The sequence below is a fragment of the Microplitis mediator genome, chromosome 10, assembly GCF_029852145.1.
Source record: "Microplitis mediator isolate UGA2020A chromosome 10, iyMicMedi2.1, whole genome shotgun sequence".
NCBI lineage: Eukaryota > Metazoa > Arthropoda > Insecta > Hymenoptera > Braconidae > Microplitis > Microplitis mediator.
This window is the reverse complement of record NC_079978.1, coordinates 7,149,043-7,161,707: the sequence shown is the minus strand read 5'-3', so window position 1 is coordinate 7,161,707 and position 12,665 is coordinate 7,149,043. Positions and strand designations below refer to the sequence as shown.

The 12,665-nt window shown below is 29.1% G+C and overlaps 4 protein-coding genes across 5 annotated transcripts; 1 reads left to right on the top strand and 3 right to left on the bottom strand.

Moving 5' to 3' along the window:
• Positions 1-6: 6 nt before the first annotated feature.
• On the top strand, positions 7-2,099 carry LOC130675954 (Golgi SNAP receptor complex member 2). Its single transcript, XM_057481882.1, has 2 exons — positions 7-296; positions 960-2,099. The coding sequence occupies exons 1-2, from the start codon at positions 157-159 to the stop codon at positions 1,456-1,458; spliced, it is 639 nt and encodes a 212-aa protein (XP_057337865.1). The 5' UTR covers positions 7-156; the 3' UTR covers positions 1,459-2,099.
• LOC130675949 (myotubularin-related protein 9) lies at positions 1,691-5,068 on the bottom strand. The gene is made up of 6 exons (XM_057481877.1): positions 4,537-5,068; positions 3,961-4,253; positions 3,771-3,874; positions 3,388-3,692; positions 2,998-3,321; positions 1,691-2,097 (listed from the first exon to the last, which is right to left on the bottom strand). The coding sequence occupies exons 1-6, from the start codon at positions 4,856-4,858 to the stop codon at positions 1,691-1,693; spliced, it is 1,755 nt and encodes a 584-aa protein (XP_057337860.1). The 5' UTR covers positions 4,859-5,068.
• Positions 5,069-5,395: 327 nt separating this feature from the next.
• Positions 5,396-7,510, bottom strand: LOC130675955 (coiled-coil domain-containing protein 115-like). The gene is made up of 2 exons (XM_057481883.1): positions 6,841-7,510; positions 5,396-5,945 (listed from the first exon to the last, which is right to left on the bottom strand). Exon 2 carries the CDS (start codon positions 5,940-5,942, stop codon positions 5,445-5,447), a length of 498 nt encoding a protein of 165 aa, XP_057337866.1. The 5' UTR covers positions 5,943-5,945; positions 6,841-7,510; the 3' UTR covers positions 5,396-5,444.
• Positions 7,096-10,374, bottom strand: LOC130675952 (putative ankyrin repeat protein RF_0381). 2 transcript variants are annotated; one of them, XR_008991359.1, is made up of 4 exons: positions 10,135-10,374; positions 8,340-10,035; positions 7,757-8,279; positions 7,096-7,229 (listed from the first exon to the last, which is right to left on the bottom strand). XR_008991359.1 is itself a non-coding variant. In XM_057481880.1 (3 exons), exons 2-3 carry the CDS (start codon positions 10,023-10,025, stop codon positions 8,226-8,228), a joined length of 1,740 nt encoding a protein of 579 aa, XP_057337863.1. In that variant the 5' UTR covers positions 10,026-10,035; positions 10,135-10,374; the 3' UTR covers positions 7,698-8,225. The 2 variants fall into 2 exon arrangements, 1 of the variants encoding a protein (XP_057337863.1); XM_057481880.1 differs by lacking the exon at positions 7,096-7,229 and having other exon boundaries at positions 7,698-8,279.
• Positions 10,375-12,665: the final 2,291 nt, after the last annotated feature.

Genomic DNA, 12,665 nt, shown 5'->3' with positions numbered 1-12,665 from the left:
CAAGTTCAATGATGGCGCCATCAACAATTACTCCACATCAAGAGCATGGCAATAGGACAATATTACACGTCATTATTATAAAATCTCATTAATTATTTTTAGTGTGAATAATAAATTAAAATCACAAGTTTAGCAATAAATTATCAGCAACAAACAATGGAAGCACTTTATCATCAAACAAATAAATTAGTACAAGAAACCCAGCATCTTTTCACGCAGCTGGACAGACCTTTGCCCAATGTTGATTTAAATACTATTGAAAGCGACATACTCGCTAAAATAAATTTAATAAACAGGTAAATTACTATTTTTTTGATATTGAAATTCGCCGATGTCTAATAATTTTTTGATTACTTTCCAAAAGGGTAAATTATAAAATAAAAAATATTTGACAAAATTGCATCTAGTTTTTTAAATTTTCTACATGTGCATATTTTTTATTTTTGGATTTGATGTTGAAAAAAAAAATCCGAAAATTTTTGATTGTCTGCCAATTTCAGGATCGTTATTTTTTTGATACTGAAATTAACTGGCGTCTAATAATTTTTTGATTTTTTTTTAAATTATAAATTATAAAAAAAAAATTATTTAAAAAAATTGCACTCATAGTTTTTTTAATTTTTTACATGTGCATATTTTGATTTGTTAAAAAAAATTAATTCGAAAATTGTTAATTGTCTATATGTTGCTGAAAGTAGCAGGCATTAAAAAATTTAATTATTTAAAATAAACAAAGTAAATACTGACACAATTATTTTAAAAAATGCATGTGAAGAATTTTTTAAAATTTTATTGAGTATATTTAAAAAAAATTTTTATCTCTGTAATTGAAAACTAAAATTTTCAGATGTCGGCTACTTGCAGCATCATTACTAACTTCAAAATCATATTTTTTTATTAATTTAATTATATTTAACAATGCAACAATAAATTTAACATCATATTTATATTTTAAATAGCAATTGTGAAAAATTGGATGTGCTATGTCTGAAAGGGCCAATAGCACAGCGGCAGAATGCAAAAATGCGTGTAGATCAATTAAAATATGACAGTAGGCATTTAAATGCTGCTTTAAATTCATGGAAAAGTCAGCAGTACCGGCGTAAACAGGAAGAAGAAGAAAGAGAGGCACTTTTATCACGTCAATTTACGACAAATGATCATATTGACATCATGATTGATCATACTATTCAACATAATAATCAAGTCAGAAATGCCAATGATGGTATCGACAATTTACTCCAACATGGTTCGGGTATTTTAGAAAATTTAAGGTCACAAAGAATGACATTGAAAGGCGCACATAGACGTCTAATAGATATCGGTAATACTTTGGGATTATCGAATACGACGATGCGATTAATTGAAAATCGTGCACGTCAGGATGGTTTTATCTTAGTCGGTGGTATTGTAATTACATGTATAATTATAACACTTGTTGTAATATATATGACATGAAATTTAACTTATAAATTATTATTATTATTATTATTATTATTTATGTATATTATTGACATTCCTTAATTAAATTATAATCTTTGTACATATTGCAATAAAAACAAATAATTGTAAATTTAAAATGATGAATTATTTTTTCATCTTAAATTTGTAAAAAATATTTATATTATAATGATTGCTATTTAGAATTATTTTATATTTTATCGTGTATTAAATAAATAATTATATTTAATTAAGTCTTTTGAGATTCTAGCGTCAATTGGGCAAAACACGGAGACAATTGTTCCTGATCATTTTCTGTTTGGCAGGAAGTGTCTTGATCACAAATTATATCATCTAAAGCTCGACGCACCTGTATTCGTAATTGGTTAGCAACTTTTTTAACTGATGAATGATTATGTTTTATTTGAGTGACGCACGCGGTAAACCCGCTCCAAGGTGATGCTGAGGTGTGGCTTAAATACAATTCTTTCCATAGATTAATACTGATAGGCGCTACACTAGGCCAAATAACACCAGGATTAGGCTCATATAATGGATTTAACCATTTTTCCAATGACTCTGATTTGTTTATATACGCCCAGATACTAGTGGTGCGTTCTGCCAACCGTAAACTTATTCTGTCAGATTCAGAATCGCCTGTAATGATAAATACAAAATTTTTAAACAAATTTATTCGGCATTGTGACAAGTCGCTCCTAAACCTCTCTATGCACAAACAACTCTACAGCATTTCTCTACCTAAAACACGTCTCTCGTAAAATAAAACTATTCTTGAACTGATTACTCCAAAAAATTTCTATTCAGAACAACTCTCTTCAAGCTCAAGTTTTACTCTGAAACTTCTATTCAACGCCAAGTCTATCCGAAATAACAGTATTCATTATAGATTTAACTAGAAAATCATCGATAACTGAGAAAACATGTTAGTTAACATGGAAATTCACGTGTTTTTTTTAGTTACCGGTGACTTTTTAGCTGAGTCAATTAGCCAGCAGGTTCTGCAGCGAAAAATTTTCGGCTATATTAACCAGTGTCTAGCAAGCCTTGGCTGGATAATACTTACGTGCAAGTTGATGCAAATCAACTGCCGTCACCTGAATGTAATTTGACAGAAAAACTAGCCGTCAATTTTAAGTGAAACTTTCAATCAACTTAACGTCATTGCCTGACAGTAATACTTGTAGTCAAATTGAATTCAAGTTACAGGAAATCTACTATCAACTTAACCGCAACTGTTTGCTCTCCAACATTTGCTTTAAGTTGGCTTCAGATTACAGCCGTAGCTTGAAGTTAACTTGCGGTTACGGTGGCTATCAGAGTTATTTCGGACAGTCTTGGCATTGAATAGAAGTTCCGGAGTAAAGCTTGAGCTTGAGGAGAAATGTCCTGGATAGAGATTTTTGGAGTAATTAGTTCAAGGATTGTTTTATTTTACGATAGACATGTTTTAGGCAGATAAATGCTGTAGAGTTGTCTGTGCATAGAGAGGTTTTGGAGCAACTTGTCATGATGTCATTTATTATAAATTATGTTTACCTAAAAATGTTCCATATCCAGAAAAATAGGCATGTTTAAAAAGTTCTATTAGCATTTCTGTAGTATATTCAAAACTAAATTGAAATTGATAATGTAATTGATAAAGACAATCAAGAAAAAGAAGAAATGTTGGCGCATGAGGTGAATGTTGTGAATTTGTTGGATAGTAAGCTCCATGTCGTGTTCGTGTGTAAAAAGGATGGCCTGCTTGAACCCACTCACGTTCTAACAAAGCTTCAAACCCTCTTACAGTCCGACAATCGGGATTTAAAATAATTTGAGCTAAACTTGTAATAACAAGAGTTGAATCGCGGCCAGCTCCTCCTAAAATTCATGAGATTTAATAATCACTAGTAATTAAAATTATCGTTGTAATAAAAAATTATTTACCGTGAACTAGCACTGCCGCTAACTCTTGATGAAGGCACTGTGCAGCGACACAGGCAGCGTTCATAGCACTTTGGACAGTTGATAACCATCCACTGTTTTCTAATCTTGATAACCATTGACTAGTAGAGCACGAAATATCATTACAAGCTTCTATTAATTTGCTAAGACTTTCAGCTAAGTCTGAAAGACGTGGAACACTTTTGAAAACTTTTCGCCATTGTGGATAAGCTGAATCTATTTCTGTTCCTCCACCTCTTGCTCTAGCACTCTGTGCTTGACTAGATGATCTCGTGTCAATTATATATCTAAATAAAACGACAACAAATACTTATGCTTAGTAAAAAAATAACGCGGGCTGTTGATAAATATACTAGGATAAAAACCCGCGTCTTCCAGAACCCAGGACAATATTCAATAGCCTCTCGTCTTCTTTACATCTTTTTCCAGTGGCACCGCACAGAGGTTGGCCACTTCTGAAGAGAATACTCTATAATTAAAGTATCAATTAATAATTACAAGTGATAAATTCATTTAAATATAGGTAAAATTAAATATATATTATTGATAGCATACTCCTCCTTCGTGTCTGTAACATAAAACTGGAAATCTTCCTCCTTCTCTAAATCCTGCTGACGATATTATCATTTGATCATCAATCAAACGTGGTACTATCAGCGTAGATGGATATGAATTACATACTTTGTAATCACGATTAAGATAACTTACTCTCCATTCATCTCCATGTGATGCTAATAATCGTGACCACTCTGACACAGGAGTAAATGCTGTCCACCCATTTTCACTTTGGTCTTTATTTTGATTTAATGTTTGCGGGCGAAAAAAAAATGGATATTGCAAGGTTTGATCTGAAAAATTAATAACAATAATTCGTATACTTTATAAGAAATTTATCATCCTATGATTAGAAGACAATTGACAATTTTTGAATTTTTTTTTTCTAACAAATTATTTACAAAAAAAAAAAAACTAAAAATATGCATACACAGAAAATTAAAAAAGCTATAGATGCAATGTTTTTTTTTATAGTTTATCGTTTTTAAAAAATCAAAAAATTATTAGACGTCAGCTAACTTGAGTATCATAAAATTTTTGAAATAAGTAATGAATAAAATATACGTTAATTATTACCAAGTGATGACAGTTTTTCTAAAGATGTAGCGATACTTATTAAATCGTCAGTGTTGATAAAATCAAGCTGTAAAATTCTAAAATCTTTACACTTGAGTATAATACTGCCTCCAGGTATTTGGTTATTAGTTTTTTTTTCAATAACATCAATATTACGATAGAGTAACCAAAGATCTTTACGGGATTCTTCTCTAAATGACAATAAAAGGTGGTGATCACTTAAACAAAGTGTGCCCTCAAGTCTTGATTGCTTTTCGTTTGTTTTTTCTGTTAATACTACACATTCAACTTTTGCGACAGGTATCATATCAAAAAATTCCATTTTTTATTATTATTATTATATATAAATAGACTAGTTATTACTATTTTATTACTTTAACTTATTTACTAAAAAAAAACTTAAAATGTGATGTTCAACATCATTTTTATGATTAAAATACAAAAGTAAATGTCAATATTCCTTTAAATTACACACTGGGCTGCTCTGGCAAAACATATGCGGCAAAGGTGAAAAGGGGGAAGAGTAAATGCAGTAAATGTATATTTTTTTTCGAAGTGTCTGAAGGTACAGAAAACGTGCGCCGTAGCGTTCATGACGATACGTGACTCACGCTGGTTCATTTTCTCGTTCCTCGAGATTTACTAGGGAATTTATCGTGATCCATGCTCGTTAAAAAATATAAAAATTAATAAGTGCCTTTTTTGTAATTATAATTTTTTAAATTATTTACCCTATTTATTTATAATTTTAAATTTTTCTGATGCCTGCTACATTCACACTCTTGCAATTTCACGATATTTTCACTATCTTCCTTTTCGTTATTTCCGAGTTAAAAATAAATAATAGACAGTAAAAAAAGATTTTTTATATATATTATATTTTAAAAATAAATATTCATTATAACAAATTATTCTTCAACATTTATTAAACTACTTTTCAATTTTTTAGAATCTTCAAAGTCCTTTGGAATTCTCTCTAGTTCTGAATCAATATTTGCTATTTTTGTAGAAAGATAAATTGATTGTTGAAATCTTTTTTGTGCAGTCTTCAAGCTTTGAGGCACTAAAACACCAAACCATCGAATTGGATCATTATTATCATTACCATTCTCTTTACTTTTCATGGAGATGTCAAAGTGTGGAGTTGCAATTGATTGATTCGCATTCTCCTCATTGAATATTGTTTCTAAATCAAATAATGAATTTATCGTAGAGTCCTGAGGTACTTGAAGTATTCCTACACTTTCTTTTCCACGTATATATCGAGTTTTTGCTAATTCTATATGCCCATCTCGCATTTGATTTTCTAATTGTAGTGTCAATGCAATTTTTTCATCCATCAATTCTAATGAACGTAGAAAAAGATTATCCAGTTTTTCACAAACATCATCAACACTTGCCGCCATTTCCTGTATTTATTATTTAACAATTAATTATTTTATAATTTTTATTAACACTTGAAAAAATGCCCCGATTAAACAACTGAATTCGACCGAATTAAAAATTTTAATTCTGTTACATTCTGTCGAATTCTGCAAAACAGAATTCAACTGAATTGAAAATTTGAATTTGAATTAAACAGAATAAAACCGATTTAAAAATTACAAATTCGTTTTAATTCAGTTCAATTCGGATTGAGAACTAGAAATTGGAGAATTATTTTCGAAGTAATCAGAATTAAACCGAATAGAATTATTTAAATTCGTTTTAATTTGGACAAATTCTGGTTTTCCTGCCGGATTAGACAGAATTCATTTTTAAGTTAAGTACCGAATTAATGATACTGAAGTTAGCAGACGTCTAATAATTTTTGGATTTTTTTTTAGACGATAAGCCATAAAAAGAAAAATATTTGAAAAAGTTGCACCTGAAGTTTTTTAAATTTTCTGCATGTGCATATTTTTAGTTTTTGTTTTTTTGTAATTGATATGGTGAAAAAAAAAATTCGAAAATTACTAATTGTCTGCTAACTTCAGGATCATCCGAATGAACAGAATTTATCTGAATTAAATAGAATTAAAAATTTAATTCTGTTTAATTCGATCGAATTCAGTTGTTTAATCAGGGTGAGTGTGAATGTAGCAAACATCAGACGAATTTAAAAACATCAAATAAAAGTAAATTTTGAAAAAAGGCGAATTTAAAAAATTTTGAAATTAATAAGTGCATTTTTTATAAATATTATTTTTGAAATTATTTACTCTATTTATTTATAATTTTAAAGTTGTCTGATGTCTGCTACATTCATACTCATTTAAAAAATACAATTCAAGTATTTTATCATTGATATTAGGTTATACTTACATCTACTTTGATATTAAAAATGTCCAATTAAAATTCAAAATAAATAATATCTCTTTGGTTTGTTTTTCAATTTCGTGATTCAAATTTATTTTGATTAATATTTATTATTTTAATAAAATAGTTTTACAATTATCAATGTGTTTACAAATATATACAAATCAAATCATGTGACATGTAATTTACTTGACATATATTTATATAACTTTGCGCGCGCATATAAAATTATTTTTTGTGTTTGTCCATAATAGAACACATAAGATCACTCAGATATCCTTCTCTTATTCTCATATCAGTAAAAGTTTAAAATACATTTCTGGAATTTATTGTCTGAGTATAAAGAATGATAACAATGATGATGTTTACATTTACATGACACTATTGATCGTGATCTGAAAGCAAAAAAGTAAAAAGTACAATATTAACTGAGAGCATCTGGAATACGCGTCTATGAAGGGTAGAGGTACAATTACTGGTGAATAGAAATTCATAAAAAAAATGGACACAAGTATACTATCATCGCGTACTCCTGCTGTAACTTCTCATACATACATTTACTAGATTCATACATAATGTATCTTTAGATCGAGATAGAAGATCTGCATCTATTGCTGCGTTATTGTTGTAATTATCAACGACAAGGATTATATTATTCTTTTTTTTTATGATACTAAAGTTAGTAGACGTCTAATAATTTTTGAATTTTTTTTTAGACGGTAAACTATAAAAAAAAATATTTGAAAAAATTGCACCTGTAGTTTTTTAAATTTTCTATCAGTGCATATTTTTATTTTTGGTTTTTTGTAATTGATTTGTTGACGAAAAAATCAGAAAATTACTAATTGTCTGCTAACTTCAGGATCATGTTTTTTCTTTAAACAATCATGGTAAATGTATACGAATTATGCCATAAACTCACATTTTTTTGTTATAATTCGTTAACCGTAATCAAAATATACTGTCCTTGGGCTTCTAACTGTTGTTATACAGTTAGAAGCTTTTTTTTTTCTCCTTTTGGCTATCGTCCCAATTAGGCCACGTCCCTATCCAAAAATTCCCATTGAATCCACTCAACTGCAACAAAAACCGCATAGAAACAAATACAGTCTGTAGGATTCTATGCGGTTTTTGTCGCAGTTGAGTGGATTCTATGGGAATTTTTGGATATGGGAGCCAGCAGTTAGAAGCTTGACAACTGGTTAGGCTTCGAACTGTGTAACATAGTTCCAGGCTCAAAAAGTGGTCGAGCTGGGCATACTACTCACAGAGCCTTCAGTAATCTATATATTATACCTAAAGCAGAATAAAAAAAGTCTGTGTACAGATGTTCTTGATGTCTGTAGTGGATGTTCCCATTGAACCTAGGGTATATATAGGGTATATTTATGTTACTCGAGGGGATATGTATCACGAGCGAGTCTCCATTCGAACTCTGGTGGGATCTGCCGTAATACAGAAATGTGTTAATCGAGAATTCGCTGATAACAAGCAGCAACTAATACCTTTAAATCATTTTCATTGAGAAAACTTATTATTTCCTCAATACAAGCTATTGGTAATTGATAAAAAATTTCATCAAAACCATACTCATCAATTTTATCAATCAATAAATTTCTTCTTACTCCTCTAGAAAAATTTCCATAAATAATACCACCATATATTGGAAAATTTAACTCATATTCGTTTGATTCAAATAATTTTACAATAGTTTTATTTTTCGCATACAATGATAAATATCTATTATTCTTTGTCAAGATGTCATGCAAAGAAATACTACCACGTATTTTTTCAGACTTTAAATTTTCTATTTCTAGTTTACATTCACTTTCGTATTTATCAATATTATTATTGTCATAATAATCAATAGCTGATTGATAATTTTTTTCACTCACATAAAAACCAGCAAATTTTATTTTTAAAATGTGTTGATTTAAAGCTTCAATAATTTCTTCATTTATAAACGCGTCTTTAGTTGAATCATAACTATCAAAACTATCATAGTTATTATAACTTACAAATTTACTACAAAGAGCCGGAGAATTAGCATCATCAAGTGGTGTATGACCATTTTCCCACTCAATGTTAATATCAGCACCCATATCTAATAAAGTTTCTGTGGCTATTATTTGTCTTGCTTGAGTAGCGATATGGAGAGCTGTTCTCCCATATTGATCTTTATAATTAATGTCAGCAGCATGTTTGAGCAAACTAAAAATAATTTCAACATGATTATAGCGAGCAGCCAAATGTAAAAGTGGTGTACCCCAATTGTCTGTTGAATCAGGATCTAAATAATATTTTTCATGTGTTAAGATCTGTTCGACAATTATCAAATACCCAGACTTAACAGAATAACTCAAAATTGTTTGACCATTTTCATTTTTAGAAGACAGTTTAGCTCTGTGATCTAATAATACTTTAACAATATTCCCATGATTTTTTTCAGCAGCTACGAAAATTGGTATTAATTCATTTTTAGTTTTAGCATTTATATTAGCATCTCGATCAAGTAAAATTTTAACAATTTCTTCATTTCCTAATTCGGCAGCTAAATGAAGAGGCGTGTAACCATCATACCAAAATGATTTACACACAAAATTTATGTTAGATCCATTTTCTAGTAAATATTCAACAATTTCTCTAGACTGTAAATCAACGGCTCGAAAGAGAGGAGTTACACCATTAATTGCTTCAGCATTAACATCAGCTTGTTTATTTAACAGTAATTTAATCATTTTCAAACATAATTTATTAGTTGCAATGTAAAGAGGTGTTTCTTGATGATTTGTAAGAGCATTTATATCTGCTCCGAAATTTATAAGCAATTCAGTTATTTTTAGATTTTTTTTTTCAATTGCTAGATGAAGTGATGTTTTACCGTATTGATTTTTAGCATTTACATCAGCTTGATTATTCAGAAGCATTTCAATTATTTCATAATTTGTATTTGTAACCGCCCAATGAAGTGGTGAATTAGTTAATTTTTTAGATGAATAATTAACTTGAAAATTTTTTGATAGCAGTAATTTGACTATATTTGTTTGATTTTTTTTAACAGCATTAAGAAGCAATATATATTGATATGGGCAAGCTTGACAGTGAGATAGATCGACACTGTCAATCATTTCATTAATTCTGTCAAATTGTCCCAATCGAATTGCTGATATTAAGTTATATTCTGACATCATACCATATCAACTATCAAATAAATTATTTTATTTAGGATAAATATTTATTTGAATAATTATATAATTAATTAAATATAGTAAATACTTTAAATGCGTTTTTATTACTTACTTATTTTTCAAAAACTTGAGTAAATTTAGGATAATAAGCAATGACTAATTTTTATTTTGTTTAACAATCTATTTATGTCATAATAAAAATAATCTACAGCATTTTTAAGAGCGCATGCTTTTAAAACATCAGCTGATACTGAAGAAGAGAAAAGTCGATACCGCTTAAATTTAAAAGAAATGATATTTTAAAAAACATAAAGAAGTTTTATTTTGTAAGTAACATGATTTAGAATAAATTGATACACAGTTAAATTAATTTTATAAAATATTTATACAATTTTAATTGTTAGTTACTACATCATGATAATATAGGGGAAGGGGGGGGGGGGGGGTAGGGTAGGCAAAACGGGGTACCCCCAAAATTTTATGAAAAAAATTTACAATTTTCTTAGCGGGAAGTTAAAAAGAAATTGTTTTTTTTCGTCTAATTACTATAAATCCGATATGTTTGCGTATTTATAGCCCTACACGGAGAGAAAAGAATAGTTCTGATTCCTATGCTAGAATGGTAACCATTACTATGTTACATTGTAACGAAGACTTTTGTGAAAATCCTGTGTGAATTTGCTGTAAAAAATCTTTAGCATTGTGGCAAAAATATGAGTGATAGCTCATTCGATGCGGAATCAAATTTTGAGCAAGATGTGTTTTTTATTTTTTTTATTTATCAAAATTTCAATTTTTTATTAACAAAAAATATAAACAAAATAAAGAATCTTAGATTGTTGTTGATAACTCAATAACTATAAGCGATATCGAAAATCTAAAAAAAGATCTTTAAAGAGGAGGAAATTTCTGAAAAAAAGTCTCGACTCCCCGAACTCTAGCTCCATGAACAATAATTTTTATTTAATGTTGAAAATTGCATTCCGCGAGGCTGCTGTCACATTGGCGTCTTGAGGTTAGAGTAAGACAGCAGCCTCGCGGAATGCAATTTTCAACATTAAATAAAAATTATTGTTTATGGAGCTAGAGTTCGGGGAGTCGAGACTTTTTTTCAGAAATTTCCTCCTCTTTAAAGATCTTTTTTTAGATTTTCGATATCGCTTATAGTTATTGAGTTATCAACAACAATCTAAGATTCTTTATTTTGTTTATATTTTTTGTTAATAAAAAATTGAAATTTTGATAAATAAAAAAAATAAAAAACACATCTTGCTCAAAATTTGATTCCGCATCGAATGAGCTATCACTCATATTTTTGCCACAATGCTAAAGATTTTTTACAGCAAATTCACACAGGATTTTCACAAAAGTCTTCGTTACAATGTAACATAGTAATGGTTACCATTCTAGCATAGGAATCAGAACTATTCTTTTCTCTCCGTGTACGCATGACACCTGGGACAAAATGAACCAGCCGAAACTTCCAAAAAAATAATTCTTTCAAATTTTTATCGTCAAATTAAAAATAATTTAATATATTTCCGCATTTTTAGCCCTACCCATAACACTTAGGGCAAAATGGACCAGCCAAAAATTTTGAAAACATGATTGTTTCATATTTTTATCGTTAAATTAAAAAAAAATTTAATATGTTAATCCATTTTTCGGCTAATTTCCTTTAGCTGGGGCAAATTTGGCCCCTAAAAATATTCAAAAATAATATTTTATTTTTTAATTGATAAAATTTTTTAATTAATGCCAAATAATCTAATCTAAAAAATCAAAAAACATGTTTTTTGGGTTCAAAATAATGACAAATAAGAAATATAGAATTTTTTTTCTTATTAAATAACAATTAGTAAATAAGCTAATCGAGGGGAAACGATTTATTACACCTAAAAAAATTGTTAACATATCATTTAATTCAAAAAGATTATTAATTTATTTCAACGATGAAATAATATTTCACATTACTTACTTTTTATCTTCACTTTCATTTCTTTATTTTCCTTATTTTCTTTATGATCCATATTCGATAAAAATGACTATAAATAATTTCACTGTGTTAATTAATACTACTGATGTTTTGCTAGGGAGGGGATGGAAATTGGAGTAGTAGATGAAAATGAAGGAAATGAATGAAAGTAATTAGAGAATAATTAGGGAAGTAGGGACTAGGGACCTCCCACAAAGAGCAGGACTCAGTTAGACGTGACGTAGGAGTGAGATTTTGGGACCGAGAGATAGAGGTACTTGGGAAAGGTCGCAAGGTCATAAACACGGAGGATTACAATTTTTACTTTTAAAAGATTAAAACTATAGGCAAAAAATATTTAACGTAATGAACAATGGCATATTTGACAATGTTACGTTCAGCTCAGATGCTGAACTTTGTATTTTTTTTTTTATTATATTCAATTTTATTTTCTCGTACTAATTTAGTTGGCGACCAAATTTAACTTTCAAACGAATTCAGTTTGAAAAAGACATAATGTAGTTTTGAGTATGCTTTTAAAATAAGCCGAGGCTGTTTGTTTGATATTTATTGAAATGTTAGAGCAAACACCTAAATGAAGTTTTAATATGACCTCTCTGGTAACTATAGGTAAAAGACCCAAGGGCTATCTGGAAACGCTCTTTAGA